This window comes from Phaseolus vulgaris, chromosome 4 (assembly GCF_000499845.2).
Source record: "Phaseolus vulgaris cultivar G19833 chromosome 4, P. vulgaris v2.0, whole genome shotgun sequence".
In the NCBI taxonomy this organism is placed as follows: domain Eukaryota; kingdom Viridiplantae; phylum Streptophyta; class Magnoliopsida; order Fabales; family Fabaceae; genus Phaseolus; species Phaseolus vulgaris.
Window position 1 is genome coordinate 39,870,708 of NC_023756.2, and position 18,530 is coordinate 39,889,237.

Genomic DNA, 18,530 nt, shown 5'->3' on the forward strand with positions numbered 1-18,530 from the left:
CCTTGTCCTCTTAATAAAAGATACCTTATATAGTATTAATTAACTAAGATACTAAATTGTCTAACCAACTTATTTGAATTACAATTTCTAACACCATTTTCATTTTCAACTCCTAGTTGCATTAATGGTTTAGAAGTAGATAAAAGATGAACAAGAAAATAGGTTTAATAAAAATGTTGATGATGCAATAATAATATTGAAATTTACCTATTTTGATCTTAATATTTTTTGCCTTATGCTTCCGAGACTGGAAAGAGTAGGCTATTAGAGTAATTAATTACTTATAGTATTATTAAAAAAATTATGTTTATACAATTTTATATATAATCATCTTATAAAATCAATATATTAATGATAATTTAATATGTTGGTCACACCATAACTAATGAGAGAATTTTAAAGTTATGAACATATACACTTGGGTGTATAGATCCATTGTTAACAATGCCCACAATACAACTCGTTCCCATTATATAGAACTCATTCCTAAATATTGAAACATAATATTAAGCTAATTAAGCTAAGTAACTAACTAAATATGCAACTTCAAATGAGAAACTTTTAATCAAAAGTATAAATTATTTAAATTTTAATCCATGTGATCTAATATTTTTCAGCATAATGTTACAACTTATTGCTTTTACATCTTTATAAAAAAATCACAGAAGAAAGAAATGGTCTAAAAACTTATCAACCTAAAGCAATACAATGTTAATCCAATAAAATATTTTAAGTTATTCTAATCATTATCACCACATATAGAATATTAACCTAAGCCTTTGACTAAATATATGGTTTTAAGTCTTTTCAACAAGAGTTCCATGTATTGAAAATGAAATCCAAATTGTCCAATTTTTGTAATAGAAGATTACAATTTGTTCTTACTTTTGTGACAAAATTAACAAGATTTTATCTATAACAAGTTCAACATGTGATTCTTTAGCAATCCATTAACAAAATTTACATTACACTCTCAAATTTGAAAAAATAATAATACATAAATGACCCTAAAATATGATCAACCAACAAATACATTGTAAAATAAATTAACTTTCAAGTCGCATGACAATTTTCTTTTACAACAAGATTACACAATGATATTGCATCAGAGAATAGATTGAAGTTTGAACCACAAATGATCAAGGAAATGAAAATATGCATAATGCCATGATCTACAAATGAACAAAGGACCGACTACTATCCAAAATCCCACGACAAATCCAAATGTCATACTCACAAAAAACCAATTCACTTCATGTTTATTACCCCCTTTGTCATTGAGATCAAAATTAGTAATTTTCATATTGGAGCTACAACTGATGGGTAGTGGTAGTCTGCAAAGATTGTTGTCGATAAAGTTTGAGGCATCAAATGTTTGCAATTGATTTCCTATCGGGATTTTTCCCTTCAAATGGTTATAAGACAAGTCCAGCATACTCAAAAAGCTCAAAATCGAAATGGTTGAAGGGATTTTACCAGAAAGTTGATTCCTTGAGAAATCGATGGACAATAATGATCCCATATTACCAATGTTTCTTGGAATATGACCACTTAGTTGGTTGTGGGACAAGTTCAAAAATCTCAATTCATTTAAATATGTGATTTCCCTTGGTATTTCTCCTATTAGATTGTTATTGGACAAATCAATGCTTGTTACCAATCCGAGAAAGTTTTTGTACTCGTCTCGTCTTCCTTTCAGCCAAAGAAGAACGCCAACTATACTATAGTCCAAATATATTTTTGTATAGTTTAAAACTGAACAAATGATAAGAGAACCCACGAATTTGTTCATCTCTGTCATGGCCTTCAAGTTATTAAAACAAGTAGGTATGTTTCCAGTCAAATTATTTTGGGCAAGGTCTAACTCTTGAAGAAGACTCATATCACATATTTTATCAAGAATATGACCAAAAAATCTATTTGATCGAAGGATAAGAACCTTCATATCTAAAAGACTTTCTCCAACCGAAGCTGGAATTGTTCCTGAAAATTTATTTTCGCCAAGATCCAACAAAATCAATTTATTGGTCTTCTTCAAAATCATAGGAATTGTTCCTGAGAGCAAGTTGTTACGGATGCATAAAGACTTTAGCTTTGTCAAGGAACCCATGGATTGGGGAAAGTTCCCAACAAAATTGTTGCTTTGCAAATTTACATCCACTAAATATGGCCAAATGGCCCAACAGTCGGGTATTTCTCCTGACAAATTATTTGATGCAAGATTAAGAAATTCTAATTCCATTTGGTCGTCTTGATTTTTGCATAAAAAAATCATCCATGGATTTGGAGAATGTGTTGCTTGAAAGATCTAAAGAAACTAAACCACTTGAAAGAGAGGGCAATTTTCCACATAAGTTATTTTCACTTAGATCAACAATACCGATAGATATTGGATTTGTTAAAGTAGTCCCAAACTCACCATGGATATGGTTGTAAGAGAGGTTTAGAAAATTTTCTTGAGAAAATGTTACCCAAAACCAAGAAGGAATAAAATCTGAAATCCTTGTGTTAGACATCACTATATACTGAAGGGTGCGGTTTTGTGACTAAATCCATGATGGCAAGTTAGGACCTAATTTCCAGGAGCTCATATCCAAATCAATAAGCTGAAAAGTAGGATGCCAATTGGGACGCACTTTTAAAGCTAAATTGTTTCTTTATGCATAAAAACTATTCAAGTTGGTAAGATTTTCAAGATGACCTTCCTTGACAATTCCTTGAAAAAAATTATCACCAATGTCAAGGTGTGACAATTTAGAGAGTGATCTGAGACTTTCAAATGGATTTCCACCAAGCTGATTTGATGACAAAATAAGAGTTCTCAATGATGAAAGTTTTCCAAGTGATCTTGGAAGTTCTCCACCAATTTTATTTTCAGAAAAATCCATTTTGATAATATTTTCAAAATTTCCAAAATGATCTACTAGATTACCTGGAAGTTTAGACCTCTTAACATCAAGTATCACGAGTCCATGGGAGATACAAAGAGTAAGAATATTTAAAATTTCATCAACATGTTGGTTGAGATTGAGATATGAGAAATGTATCTCCCTTAAGTTGCAGAGATAATCCAAAGAAGTTGGAATTGGACCTTCAAGTTATTGGTTGATAGAGAAAGTGTAATCAGAGAAGTCATATTTCCCAATATATGAGGAATAGTTCCCTGTAAGATGTTGGATGATAGGTCCAAAAACTTGAGATGAGGAAGACTATTGCAAAACCAATCAAGTGTAGAAGATGACAATGAATTATCACGCAGGTCAAGATTTTCAAGAAGTGTGAGGTTTCGAAGACCATCAGGAACTGGACCTTTGATGTTGCTAGAAAGAAAAGTAAGAGAAACAAGAATCTTCTGTCCAAACGCCCACTTTGGAACAAAACCAATTGAAGAAGGATGATAAATACCAAAAAGATGAAGAGTAAGGAGAGACGAGAAGTTAAAAAAGGATAATTGATTAAAGTGAGGGGAGGTACATCTTGACAAATGTAAGTGCATTAAAGAAGGAAGAGTCGAATGAGATAGGTTTGCTCCTTCCAAATCAAGGTATTCAAGCTTTGAAAGGCTTGATAGCCAATCAACATTTTCTGTAAACAGAAAAACAGTCCTAAGTTTAAGGTAGAGCAAATTGGAGAGATTCCCAATTTGAGAGGGAATTGTTCCATTGATAAAATAAATCAGGCCTAGATAGGCCAAATTGGAAAGATTCCCAATCTGAGGAGGAATGTTGCCCATGAATCCAGAATAAGAGATGTCCAAGTGAATTAAACTGGTCATTCTCCCAACAAAAGAAGGAAATGCCATACCTCCTCCAAACAATTCATTGGAGCTCAGGTCAAGATAGAGCAAATTTGAGAGATTTCCAATCTGAGGAGGAATGTTCCCCATGAATCCAGAATGACAGAGGTCCAAGTGAATTAAAGTGGTCATTTTCCCAAGAAAAGAAGGAATTGGCATACCTCCACCAAGCAATTCATTGGAGCTCAGGTCAAGATAGAGCAAATTTGAGAGATTTTCAAAATGAGGAGGAATGTTTTCCGTGAATCCAGCATAAGAAAGGTTGAGATGAGTTAAGGAAGTGATTGTTGCAATGAAAGAAGGAATTGGAATGCTTCCAAAAAGATTGCAACTGAAATCCAAGAAATTCAAATGCTTCAAATCAACCAAACAAGGATTTATCTCTCCACCGAATGCTTGTGTAGTATACTCTTCGTAAACTTTATCGTAAAATTCATAATCATCGAAAGTAGGAAATGGAGTGTTGAGGTGAAGCTGTGCAATGTGGGATGTAATGTTGTTGCAGAGAACACCATCCCACTGGCAGCAATTGGAATTGGCAGTAGCATTCCAAGAAGAAAGTTTGTTTGAAGGATCTTTGAGATGATGCTTAAACTTCAACAGTGTCTCTCTCTCTCACTTCCAATGCACACTGTGTCTCTGCACACACAAAGAGAAACCCAACATAGAAGAAGAAAGAGAGTGATGAAAAGGGAGGAATTCATGATGAGAAATAGAAAGAAGTGTTTAGTGGGTATGCATATAAAACTTGTTTAGAGTGTATTTATACTGCTACTCAGCCTTACTATTATAGTATCCAATTCAATGAAGGTGCTGAATAATTCCATATAATGCCGTTGAGCCTTTACTATAGTATCCAATTCAATGAAGGTGCTGAGTAATTCCATGTTCCTACTAAATACGCGTTTTCCGTTTCTCTCTTTTCAATATAAAGTTAAAGATGAATGATTGGATCACAACATTCACGTTTGAGAAAAAAAGCTCAGTTCCTTTTTTTTTTCTTTTCAATTGATTTATAGCATGAATATTACCGTTTAAGAAATTCAACATTTCAGTATACGAAATAATAGTTTTGGTACGAGAGATACAATTATTTATTTTTGGCTATCTTATCAATATTTTTTTATTTTATTTTATTATATTAAACCATTGTTTTTTCATAATCGTTTCAATAATAATGTTAACACACTAAATGAGACTTTCACTATGATTAAAAATTTCCTTTAACAGTGATTTTTAAATCATCGTTAATTGAGTCATCAATAAAACTTCTGATTTTCAATCCCTTGTACTAAGAAGGTGAATTCTATATTGAAAAAAAAAAATTAACAAACTAAAGTTTAAAAACTAATCTAATATGTCAATTATTTTAAGATGTTGTAAAAATAATAAAATATATTGTTCATGTTGATATGATGGAATCAAATGATTGTATAAATATTAAATACAAGATATAATGAATTAAAATTAGTCCATGAACTATAAAAAATTTATTTAATAATGAAGTAGTGAAAAGTTATTATCTAGTTAAACCTCTTTCACTTTAGGTCCATAAAATGGTCATTACTTATTGTATTACATCATCTTTTGTGATCTTGTATTTGGACTATTATTTAAAATTTTGTTGGATTAAATGTTTGCCACTAGAGTAAAAATTATAGTTGATAGTTAAGACACAACTCTTTCTATTTAAGAACGTAGTAGCTCAAACATCATGATTCGGTTATAAGTTGGTCTATCTAACTTACGCCATAGAATAATTGATGTCACTTGCAAATATCTCTCCTTAACAATTTCTCCACTAGGAACAATTGATGCCACTTGCAACAATATCCTCCTCAACAATTATCCCGCTAGATTATGATTGAAGTTATGTATAAGTAATAAGTAAGTATGATAACTAATGTATTTTCTTAAAATTCACTCAAAGACTTAATTGAGTCATCAAAAGTATATGCATATTTAACATGATTCTTCTTTCATTTGTTATGGTAGGAAAGCAATGATAGAATTTCACTTTTTCCATCCAAGCTGTATGTGAAAGTCATATGTTTCTTATACTCTTTTATCATGATTCGAGAATTTCTCTATGTCAGTACTTGGGAGATAATAAGGCAATTTATGTAGGCATGATGGGTAGCGAGTAAGTACTACTCATGCCTACCATGACATGTTTTCATTGCTAACACTCCAATACAATTGCTAAAAGATTCAATATTTGGCCTAATGGTCACTCTAGTGTTGTTGTCAATCGTTAGTAGTGTCCTTTCACCTCTTACGCAATCTAAGTGAGAAGGACCTTGATCTAGTAAATACTCTAGCAAATTTTGTCGAGGTCACATATAAAGTAGTTGCAATCTGATTATCAATCATGTGTCTATGAATAAATTAAAGTAGCAAATTTTAATAACATAAAAAATCAAGTAATACAAGAAAAGATTATCAATATTATCAAAGAAAATATATTCATACATATAAAATGTGCAAAGGTCATATGTATATTCTTTTGTCAATGGTGTTTTCGAGTGACATGTATATCGTTGACGACATCATTGTTATCTTTATTAATCATTGTTGATGTCTTAGTTTTTCATTATTTTTCAAAACTAATTGCATTTTCTTAAAGTTTCTTTCTTTCTTATTTTCTATTTTTAGATTAAATTTTTTTTATCTCCAAAAATATAGAGTTTCTAAAAAAATGTCATAAAAATTTCATTTTACATCTTTTATTTTGCCTAAACCAACTAATGTAATGGTTTGACCTTTCGAAGAGTTGATTTGGAGCCATAATTAACCTAAGAATATGGAAGAAGTTGTTGAAGAAGGGAGGAGACTTGAAAATTAGGAGTTTAACAATGGATATAGATATAAGACTTCTAGAAGAAAACTAATATTAATTTTGTCTTTTCTAATTCTTACTTATTTCTCTTTGTACATATGTCTAGCCTTTATTGACTTTTTATTTTACATTTTGTCTCTTTAGCTAGACCTAGAATCAGTGTATTACTGGTATATATTTAGACTCTCTGCTTTTATTTCAAAAAGGAAAAAAAAAAGAAATATTCCTTCTCGATAAAAATAATACTTCTCGGTTTTGTTTGGTGTTTCTAAACTTTGCTTAATACTTTCCAACTGTTGGTTATTAATTCAGATTTTATACCCTTAAATTATTTACCGTTATTATTGCATTAATGGTCAGTTTACAGGACTGTTAGTATTCCTATTTTATTGCTTCCAGTAATTGTAATTTTATTATATATATTATTGAAGTAAATCCAAATGAATGAATCAATTCAGCAGTTTTGCAATTTCGTGCAATTACGTTCAATCAGTCTTTACAACCTTTTGCCTTCTATTATTTCCTTCAATTAGTTTCAACAACTGGTATCAGAGCTAGTTTGTTATCATGAACTCTATCCAATTATCAGTCCCTATCCTTGATGGAAAAAATTACAATCATTGGTGCGTGCAGATGAGAGTTTTGTTTGATTATCATGAATTATGGGATGTCGTTGAGAGTGGAGTGTCTGCATTAGATGCTAAAGCAACTGAGGTGCAACGAGTAGCGCTTCGTGACCAAAAGAAGAAGGAAAAGAAAGCTTTGTATCTCATCCATCAAGGGATGAATGACGAGACGTTTGAGCATATAGAAGGAGCAACAACTACAAATGAGGCTTGGACCATTTTGTCAACCAATTATAAAGGTAATGACAAGAGCAAGAGGGTGCGTCTTCAACCCTAAGACGCCAATATGAACTGTTGTAGATGGAAACCACAAAGACTATTGATGTCTATATAAATAAAGTTCTTGTCTTGACAAATCAGATGAAGACCAATGGTGAAACACAATCGGAGCAGGCAAAGGTGGAGAAGATTTTGAGGTCTTTAACTCCCAGATTTGAACATGTTGTTGCCGCAATTGAAGAGGCCAATCACATTTCAACAATGACAGTAAGGTTATTGTTCGGTTCCTTACGAGTGCATGAGCAGCGGATGAATGACAATAAGATTGGAAAACCAATTGAACAGGCTTTACAAGAAAAAGCCTCAATTGGTAGCTCCAATCATAAACACGGTAGTTCACAAGGCAAAGGACAGGGACATGGTGGTAGCTATTCCAGTAAAGGTCGTGGTGGCCAGATCATGGAGGTGTTGAGCAAAACAACATTGGTTTCAATCACAATCCAAGTTCAAATAACTCTTGGCGGGGAGGATGTGGTCGCGGAGGACGAGGAAACATGTATAATAAATTAAATGTGGAGTGTTATATCAGCCATAAACGCGACCATTATGCAAATAAGTGCAAATCCAAAGGTGATAATCATGCTGCCAATTGTGCTCAAGAAGATAGTAATCACGAACAAGATGAAGAGGATCATGCAGTACTAATGGCAGCCACATCAAATGAAACTCCAAACAATCAGACTTGGTATTTGGATACAGGTTGCAGAAATCATATGTGTGGTCAGAAGGATCTGTTTGCAGATTTGGATGACTCATTTCGCACAAAAGTGAAATTCGGTGATGCCAGTTTCGTTCTGGTAACTGGAAAAGGGAGAATTCTTATCACATTGAAGAATGGTGATCACAAGTACATCTATGATGTTTTCTATGTACCGGATATGAAAAGTAATTTGTTGAGTATGGGACAGTTGGTTGAAAAGGGTTACGTGATGCACATAGTTGAAAATAAATTCTCAATTTTTGATAAAAAAAAAGGTAATTTGATTCTTAAAAACTTTTTATAAAAAAAACCGCATGTTTCCAATAGATTTTCATATGGGTGATTTCAAGTGCTTGAATGCAATAGTGAATAATGAATCGTGGTTGTGGCATTTACGCTTTGGGCACTTAAATTTTCAGAGTTTGGAAAATCTCTCCAAACGAAATTTAGTGAATGGTTGACCTCATATTCATCAGCCTGATCAATTGTGTGAGGCTTGCATTTTTTTAAAGAATCACATGATACCATTTGTTAAGGAGGCTTGGCGTGCAAAATTTCCTTTGGAGCTTGTTCATACAGATGTTTGTGGCCCGATGAACATATCATCAATTGGAGGTAATAAGTATTTTTTAACCTTTATTGATGATTTTTCAAGGAAAACCTGGATTTATCTATTGAAAAGCAAGGATGAGGTATTCCACTGCTTTAAAATATTTAAAGCATTTGTTGAAAGACAGAGTGGCAGACTAATTAAGATGGTGCATAGTGATAGAAGGGGTGAGTACAAGTTTAATGAGTTCAAGAGACACTGTGAAGAACTTGGGTTGCAACATAACGTAATTTGTCCCTACACACCTCAACACAATGGAGTTGCCGAGAGAAAGAATAGAACAATCATGGACATGGCAAGGAGCATGCTTAAAGCGAAAGGTATGCCAAATTATTTTTGGGCTGAGGCCGTAACATGTGTGGTATATTTGATAAACAGATCACCCACTCAGAGTGTTCCTAACACAACTTCGATTGAGGCATGAAACAAATTCAAACCCAATGTGCAGCAGTTAAAGGTATTTGGGTAATTACTTATGCTCATGTCCCCAAGGCAGCAAGACCGAAGTTGGATGATAAGGAAGTGAAGACCATTTTCATTGGATATAAGCATGAAAGATACAAATTGTACAATCCAATGACAAAGAAGGTGATTGTCAGTCGTGATGTTACATTTGCCAAAGATGAGGAATGGCAATGGAATGCAGCAACTGAAATGGATTTGAAAATTTGATATATTTACGTTTTGAACGATGATGTGGAAGATGGAGTCACTCTTGAAGCACCTGCAGGTCAACCTGAAGTTGCAACTATGATGGAGCGACCAAGAAGGCAACAACGACAACCAGTACACCTTCAAGATTGCGAAGTAAATCTTGATGATGAAGTTGATGACAATGGAGATTTGGTTCACTTTGCTTTTCTTGCATATTCAGAACCCGTGAGGCTTGCAGATGTCATTCAACACCCCAAATGGCAAGAGGCTATGAAAGAAGAATTGATGACGATTGAGAAAAAAAATACATGGCAGCTCACTGATCTTCCAAAAGGACACAAAGCAATTGATATGAAGTGGGTGTACAAGATTAAAGTGAATGCAAATGGTGAGATTGATAGATACAAGGCAAGGTTGGTGGGTGGCAAAGGGATTCAAGCAAAGAGAAGGCTATGATTACGAAGAAATATTTTCTCCTGTAGCTCGAATGGAAATAGTGAGATTAATCATTGCTTTAGCTGCACAAAGGCAATGGAAAATTCACCAAATGGACGTCAAGTCTGCGTTTCTAAACAGCCCATTTGATTGGGGTGGAGATTCAGACGAGAGGAAGAGTACTAGTGGTAATTGTTTTATGATCAGAAAGACTGTTTGCTTGTGGTCATCAAAGAAACAACCAATTGTTGCATTATCTACTTGTGAAGTTGAGTATGTAGCAACATCAACAAGTGCTTGTCAATCAGTTTGGCTCAGCAATATCATGACTCAAATTGGTTTTAATCTAGATGTTCCAATTAAGATTTATGTTGACAATGTCTCTACAATTAATCTTGCAAAGAATCCGTTTTTACATCAAAGAAGTAAACACATTGATATTCGATATCACTTCCTGCGAGACCAAGTTGAGAAGAACATGATCAAATTGGAATACTGCAGATCAGAAGATCAGATTGCAAATATTTTCACTAAGCCATTAAAGATCGATGCTTTCATCAAGTTAAGAGATCTGTTGGCATGAAGGGTTGTTCCAAATCAGAATTAAGGGAGGATGTTGGTTATTAATTCAGATTTTACCCTTAAATTATTTATCATTATTATTGCATTAATGGTCAGTTTACAAGACTATTAGTATTCCTATTTGATAGCTTTAAGTAATTGTAATTTTATTATATATATTATTAAAGTAAATCAAAATGAATGAATCAATTCAACAGTTTTGCAATTTCGTGCAATTACGTTCAATCAGTTTCTAAAACCTTTTGGCTTCTATTATTTTCTCCAATTAGTTTCAACACCAACAACATTGATACTTAGAATTCTTTATTAATAGGTATAATCTACCTGTGTATCGTTTTTGTTAACATATGTGTTTTGGTCTAATCCCCTATATTTTTGTATTTTCTTTCTTTTTCTTTTTTTTAATAATACTTTTTTCATGTGATGGCAAATGATTGTTGTTACTTGAGGTGTCAACCTAGCTCAAATGTCAAGTAGCATAGTAATACCTAACATGAAAGCTTTTTATAAATAAATAAAAATATTGATACTTTTCGATCTTTCACCATATTTCTCAACAAGACTACTATTTATCAAAAATATGTTAATTCTTGGTCTTGCCAAGGAATTATCTAGCAAGACTAAAAATTCTTGGCAAGACTTAAAAAGACAAGGAATTATATTAAAATATAAATTATATATATATATATATATATATTATATTTATAATATTATTCATATTAAACTTAAAGAATATGACGGGATATGATTGATGGTGATATGGATGCTTGTTTTCTTCTCAGAGCTTTTTAACTTACTTTGCAAGCTAGAAAAAGTAGTGCAAAGACTTGACTAAAGTTGGCCTTTCGTAGTAACCCATGGGTTAGAAAATTAATAACACTAATTAATAGCGTAAATAGAAAAAAAAAATGACTATAGCATAGAGACTTTAAATTGATAGTCTTTTTTGTTCTGTCCTTTCTATGATTAGAAAATTTGCTCAAGAAAAGGAAAAAAGAAAATTGATACAAAGACTTAGTGGTGCATATTTTATGGGTTAGAAAATTAATTCACCCATGACTAGGAAATGAAGAAAATGAAAACATTAAGTTGCGAATATTTGTACATTTTAACCTTTTAACCTTTAATTTCTCCATAAGACAATTTAATAGGAGGGAGACTTGCTTCAACTCATTGTAATATATAAATTCATAATTACTTTTTTTTCATAAATAAACTAACTAAATAACTTACTATTTGATTAAAAATAAATTAATTTTAATTATATATGATTTCACCTGATACATCTTCTAGATAATATTTTTTGTAAAATCTCTTTATCACAATTTACTGGGGTGCGGAGGAGAACGGAGAAGATGAAGGATGGAAAGGAAGACTGTGAAGGCACCAAAGAAGAAAGAAGAAGAAGAAAGAAGAAGACGAAGGGTTGCAGAGAAATTTTTGTTAAGAAGGAAACTGAAGACCGTATTTTGAATTGAGAAATTGGGATTCATTTATTATTACGGACTGGTGTGCCTGCCTTTCCATGAGTTCATTTATCATTACTTTATTTACTTTCACTCTCACTGTCACATTGACGATGCTTATTAACATAAAATTATTTTTATAATTTAAATTAACTTTTAAATAGTAATATTTTATTAAAGATTAATATTTTAAAATAAGATTAAACTTTAATTTTAAAAAGAAACAAAATTTTTTAATCACAATATTTTATATTTAATTATAATATTTTAAATAACTTTTATACAATTTTTGGTTTTCATTATCAATTGTTTGTAAAAGTTATTTGTGTAAATTTTACATTTATGTTTAGTATGATTTTTATTTTTAAAAGTTTCTATTTATTTTTCACATATGTTGCATTTCATACAAAATAAAAGAAATAAAACGACCTATAAAAAAAGTGGAATTTTCCAAAAATATTATTTTTCCCTCATCCTTATATGCCATATTCTTCCCTTTCAAAAAGTTATTCAAATTTTTTTAATGTACAATATTTCAGACAAGACTCCTCCATTTTTATTCTTATTTGTTCTAGTTAAAGAGATAAAATATTTTATATTTTTTATATTTGAACTTTACTTTGTTGATACACTGATTATATATTTAAAATTGTGTTGTTGTGGGCCTATTCGATGTTAAGGAGACCCATGACTTAAAGATTTTGTTTAAATAAAACTTAGGATGTGGTCAGATAAAATCCGATGGAAAGAGGTTCTCGACAAGAGGGTGACTGGAGTGCTCTTTAAACTAAAAATAAAACCCGCTCAAGAAGCTTGCATAAAATATTGAGGACTGCGAAAAATATGGTTGATTTTTTTTGTTAAAATAAATTATCGGATAAGGAGGAAAGACAAATAGTAAGCACAATTTCAGTTAGTTAATTAAGAATTGCTTGAGATAATCTATAAATGGGAGAATTAAAAAGCAAAGAAGGATAAAAAAATATTTGAACCGGTCCATGTGAAGAAAAGAATACTTTAAGTTTCAGAAACTAGATTGAGCCAGAACAAACTGGCGTCCATTGTGGAGCAGCTAAAAGTTGTTCCTACACCAACATTACGTCAAAAAAATTCACCGTGCACAATGCAATTTCTCTTTTTCTTCTATATTTTCAAGATCATGAGTAGTCTTTCTCAAGGTTTCATTTTCCTTTTTAATGTCCCCGTGGGCTTTGACTGCATCTTCCATCAATTTTCTAGCCATCTCTACGTCATCTCAGAGCTTCATCTATTCTTCTTGTGTTCTTTATAACGATGCTCATGTTCCTCTTGTAGTTCTAGGATGTCATTGCAACAAATCATGGAGACCATGCAAAAACTCTAAAAGGATAATGCGGAAGCTAGGAAACAAGTCAAAGATTTCCGACTTGCACAAGAATGGTTGTGCCTAGAACTACAAGAGGAACACGAGCATCGTTATAAAGAAGCACAAGTAGAATAAACGAAGCTCCGAGATGACGTAGAGATGGCTAGAAAATTGATGAAAGATGCAGTCAAAGCCCACGAGGACATACAAAAGGAAAATTAAACCCTGAGAAAGACTACTCATGATCTTGAAAATAAACGACGAGATGGAGTCCCACAACCCAATAGGGAGGATCTCCAACCATTCTCGAGAGAAATTATGCAAGAGCTAGTACCCCCACATTTTATGATACCCAAGATCACTACTTTCTTGGGTTCCAGCGATCGTGAAAATCATCTGAATGCTTTCAAGGCGCAAATGTTGACATTAAAGGGGTCAGATTCTGTCTGATGCAAGATGTTTGTTGGCATTTTCACCGAAACCGCTCTTTAGTGGTTCAATGATATACCTAACGGTACCATCACATCATTATGTGTGTTTTTGCAAGAATATTCGAGGACCAATTAACCGCCAACAAGATTAAACCTCATCTAATGGCAGATCTGTTTGACATCAAGCAGGCCGAAGGAGATCCTTTGAAAAACTATCTCAATCGTTTTTGCGAGGTCTCTGTGCGAATCCAACAACAACTCAATGAGGATATGAAGGTAGATGCCTTTGTGAAAGGACTGTGTGCTAACCCATTTAGCGAGTCACTACTTAGGAACCAAGCAGAATCGATGGTTGAAGTCAGAAAATGTGCCTCAACCTTTATCGAGGCCGAGGAAGCCTTGAGGAGGAAAAGGGATAGGAGAAACGTGCATGCTTCAGATATAGCGGAACCGAGTGCAAAAAGCCTATATGTTTCATGGGGGACGAAAGTCCGAACGACGATACGTTCCATATGTCGCTCCTTGAGATAAAGAAAGATGGAGGTCCTCTAATGCCCCCCATGAACGTTTCCTGAAATCAACTTTTGAGGGACCCCGAAGTAGCTAATAAACTAAATTTCCCTAGACAAATCGAGCGCCAATTGGGACACCCCCGAGAGGCTTGGTGTGTGTTTCATCGGGCCCATAGTCCTCACATGGAAAATTGCTATATGTTGGCAATTCAATTGGCTTGGTTTTCGGGTGAGGGAGTCTTACGAAAATATTTACAGGAATCTAGTGAGAAAAACGGGCTACATCAAGAAGAGAAGTCGCTCCTATGGAACTTGCTCACAAAACCCCAGTTCTCGGGGACTTCAACACCATCACATGTGGGTTCTCAAAGGGCGGGGTCACTTCATCTAGTTGAAAATGCTATGCAAGAGTTGTGTTGTCCTTAAAGGCTCAGTCACCACCTCGAATTTCATGCATTAGCTTCTCGGTCACCGACTTGAAATATGTAGTTCCCCATGAAGACAACTCAATTATGATATATGGTATAGCCATGGACCGCAATGTACACCGAATTTTAGTCGATCAAAGAAGTCCAACAAATGTCATGTTCTGGTAGAGTTTCCTAGGTTTGAACATACCACAAGATCAACTAAAGCCTTTTGATGGGACCTTGGTCGGTTTCTTGGGAGAACAGGTAAAAGTTTGAGGCCACTTGAAGCTTCGAACCACATTCTCAATTGGAATGATGACAAACATCATTCTAATAAGATACATAGTTGTGGATGCTCCCTCTTAGTACAATTTGTTGCTTGGGCGACCATTATTAAACAAGCTTGGGGTCGTGGTGTCCATCCCTCACTTGAAGATGAAGTTCCCCTCTCGGGAAGGAAAGATTGTAACTCTGAAAGTTGATCAGTAGATGGCAAGGAAGAGCAACGAAAATAGATTAAAGACTCGTCGGGGAACATATACTATAGCCACAACGGGGCTACACGTAGGTCTAGAGGCAGATCTGCGTGGAGAATGAAGGGACAGGCGCCCCAAACCTGTCGATAATACTCTAGAAATAATTTTGGAAGGAAAACATTCCACATCGGAACGTCCTTAAACATAGAAGAAGAAGAGGAGCTGAAGGTGTCCTGACCAGTGTGAAGGAAGTTCAGCAATTAACCAGGCAAATAGCGACCTTGTCACAATTTATGTCTGCGGAAGGAGAAAAGGGGTTCCTGTACTTTGAATGCTTACGAAAGAACGACCATTTTTTTGGGTCGAAACAATGTGAAGAAGCTTTTGTCTAGTTAAAGAAGTACCTTGCACATTCGTCAATTCTTAGTAAGCTCGAGCTAGGAGTACCTATACGGCTATACTTCTCGATAACCAACCGAGCTATCAGCTGGTTCTCATTCAGGATGTGGAGGAAAAACAGAAACCAATCTACTATGTTAGAAAAGTCTTGTAGGCAGCAAAAACACGATATCAAATAATTGAGAAGGCAACACTAGCGATTGCATTCACTGCCCGACGGTTGAGGCAGTATTTTCAAAGTTCCTTGGTAATAATCATGACTGATCTTCCTATAAAACAAGTCTTGGACAAACCAGATGTAGAGGGAAGGATGATAAAGTGGGCAATTGAGTTGTCAGAGTTCGATATTCGCTATAAACCTCAAGGGCCTATCATAGGTCAAGTGTTGGTAGACTTCATTGTAGAACTCAGCCCCACCACTGTATCCTCCTCGTCCGAGTCAATTGAATGGATCCTCTCGGTCGATGAAGCTTCTAACACAAGGTATTGAAACTATAATAATTTAGAAGGACTAGACGACGTACTTTTAAAACAATCACTTTGATTTTCTTTCAAAGCAAGTAATAACTAAGCCGAATATGAGGTACTCATAGCTAGAATGTTGCTCACCATAGAGATGGGCATATCACACCTCATTACTAAAACTGATTCACAATTAGTGGTGGGGCAGGCAACTAGTAGTTTCCAGGTTGAAGATCAACACCTTGTGTTATATCTGAGGTATGTAAAAATTTTCCCGAGTTATTTGTTACTTTTAAGCTAACACATGTGCCTAGGAGCCAAAATTCTATAGTTGATTTACTCTTCAAATTAGCTAGTTCCACCAAAGGCGAGTCTCAGCTCACCGTGATACAAGAAACCCTCATCATCAGAGTCAAGTAAGATGCCATTGGGGACAATCTTGATGGCAGAGCCCAGCCACACACAACCACAAAATAAAGAGGATGAAGACCTAGAGGTTGTTTATTGATTTAATTGCAAATATGGGTCTAATTGGACTTTTGTTTATTTTTGTAGGCCCAATAAAGAGAACAAATCTAGGGTGAAGGAATGTACAAACATATCCAAGAAGACGTCTAACTCATCAAAGCATAAACTAGAGCTTTGGTTAGAAGAACACAAGAAGATTGGGTTTCTGCTGACTAGTCAACATTATTTTTTGGGCCAAGCTTTAGCTTAAATAAATTGTATAAAGTTGTTTAGGATTTCATGGGCCTAGTAGCATAAAATAATTGGACCAAATATTTGGCCAAGTAGCATAGGTTTTTGGACTTGTATTTGGGCCAATAGTAAAATAGGTATAGTTAGGGTTAAAAGTGACTAGTTAGGGGAACAATTGGGTGTCTTTGAGCTCAATGTAACCCTAAAACATCTAGGGTATATTGGAGAACGAAAATAACCTTGGCATGAAGCACATGGACGTCCACATGGCAACCTAGAACTGGAGAGGGTTTAGCATGGAAGGTGTGAGCTAAACATGGAAAGCATGACTCCACATGGCACCTTCTCATTGGAGAGTTTTATTTTGAATTTTCAAATTTTGGCTGCAAAATGTTTAGCCCTTTCTCCTATAAATTGAGGTGCTTGGCTATCAAATTCTAAGATCAAATATATGAGTGAATTCCTGCTAAGTTTGCATGCTTTCTCACTCCCTTGTCTAGTCTCTCTAGGATAGACACATTGATCTTCTTCTTCATATTTTTCAAGTGATATAGCCCAACCAATCACTCTCCACACCTCTCATGCACCTTCAAGGAAACCATAGCTTCATTGGAGCCATCCTTTCTTGATCCCTCCATCAAGCTTCCACCAATCCTTTCAAAAATTCAAGAAATCAAACGGAATGAAGGCAATGCTATCAAATCTTACTTGTTTCCACTGCCTCACTTGACCCTGCGGTAGTCGCCTTGCTTGAAACACTAAGTTGGTTAGCCCTCTTTCTCATAGAGGCACTCCCAATGGCCGACTTAGGCGCCTTAAGCTCTTGGGTCCGACGAATCAGCTCTTTCTGGGGAATTGCCATTTATTTATCCAGTAAAAAGACGAGCACACATGAGCAAGATAATGGCATCAAAACAAACAAAAAACACATGGGGAGCAAGATATACCTATGTAAGCTTTTAAGTCCATAGCTCGAAATTCATTCCTTTAGAGCTTAGCAGTGGTGAAGGTAACACCTGTCTTCTCTAACATCTCACATATCTCTTATTCCTCGCGTCTAGATTTTCTAATTGGTCAGCGACTTGATAATTAGGGGTTTGGGTCCAATACAGGGGGTATCCCTCCAACATACTAGGCTCATCGGGTGAGGTTCAGATTTTTATAAAAAAACCTATAAAATTCTTATAATATGATTGAAAAAGGGTGAGCAAACCCTTAATATTACTCAAAGACGCCCATAACTGACGATTCGAATTTCTAAACTCAAAAGAAGTTAAAAAACACATTTGACAAAGGCGAAACACCAAAGTTATTACACAGAATTTTAAATGCCCGAATAAAAGCCCAACCATTGAGGTGCAATTGGGCTAGGGAGACATTCATTATTGCTATAATTTCTTTTTCAAACATCTCTAACGGAAAACACAAACCTGACTTAATAAACAATGTATCATACATAAAATAGAAGGGACCATCTTTGTTGGCACTCTCATTGAGACACATTGGCTCCCCTTTATTGCACATTTTAACCTTTACCCAGTTTTTGCAAGTCTTACTAAGAGCTTGAGATTCCCTTAGTTCTTTGAGCTTTAATCTAGTAGTATAAATAAAGGTTTCTTCCAAAAGGTCATCTCTTGCCCACGAGTACAGCGAAGCATAATCCATTACAAAGTTTCTATTGTTTGAAAAGTATCCACTACAAATAACATCAAAAGAGTTCTCTTTTAAGCTAATCCATCAAACTTAACAAAGTTCTTCAAAAATACCATAAATTTCAAGCAAATAGTATATTCGCAGAAAACCCAAAAA

At 34.4% G+C, this 18,530-nt stretch overlaps 1 protein-coding gene and 1 pseudogene across 1 annotated transcript; one reads left to right on the forward strand and one right to left on the reverse strand.

The window, feature by feature from the left end:
- Positions 1-1,105: 1,105 nt before the first annotated feature.
- LOC137838805 (receptor-like protein EIX2) lies at positions 1,106-4,525 on the reverse strand (annotated as a pseudogene).
- A 2,743-nt stretch (positions 4,526-7,268) lies between these two features.
- Positions 7,269-8,701, forward strand: LOC137838806 (uncharacterized). The gene is made up of 4 exons (XM_068648029.1): positions 7,269-7,520; positions 7,655-8,036; positions 8,282-8,515; positions 8,607-8,701. The coding sequence occupies exons 1-4, from the start codon at positions 7,269-7,271 to the stop codon at positions 8,699-8,701; spliced, it is 963 nt and encodes a 320-aa protein (XP_068504130.1).
- Positions 8,702-18,530: the final 9,829 nt, after the last annotated feature.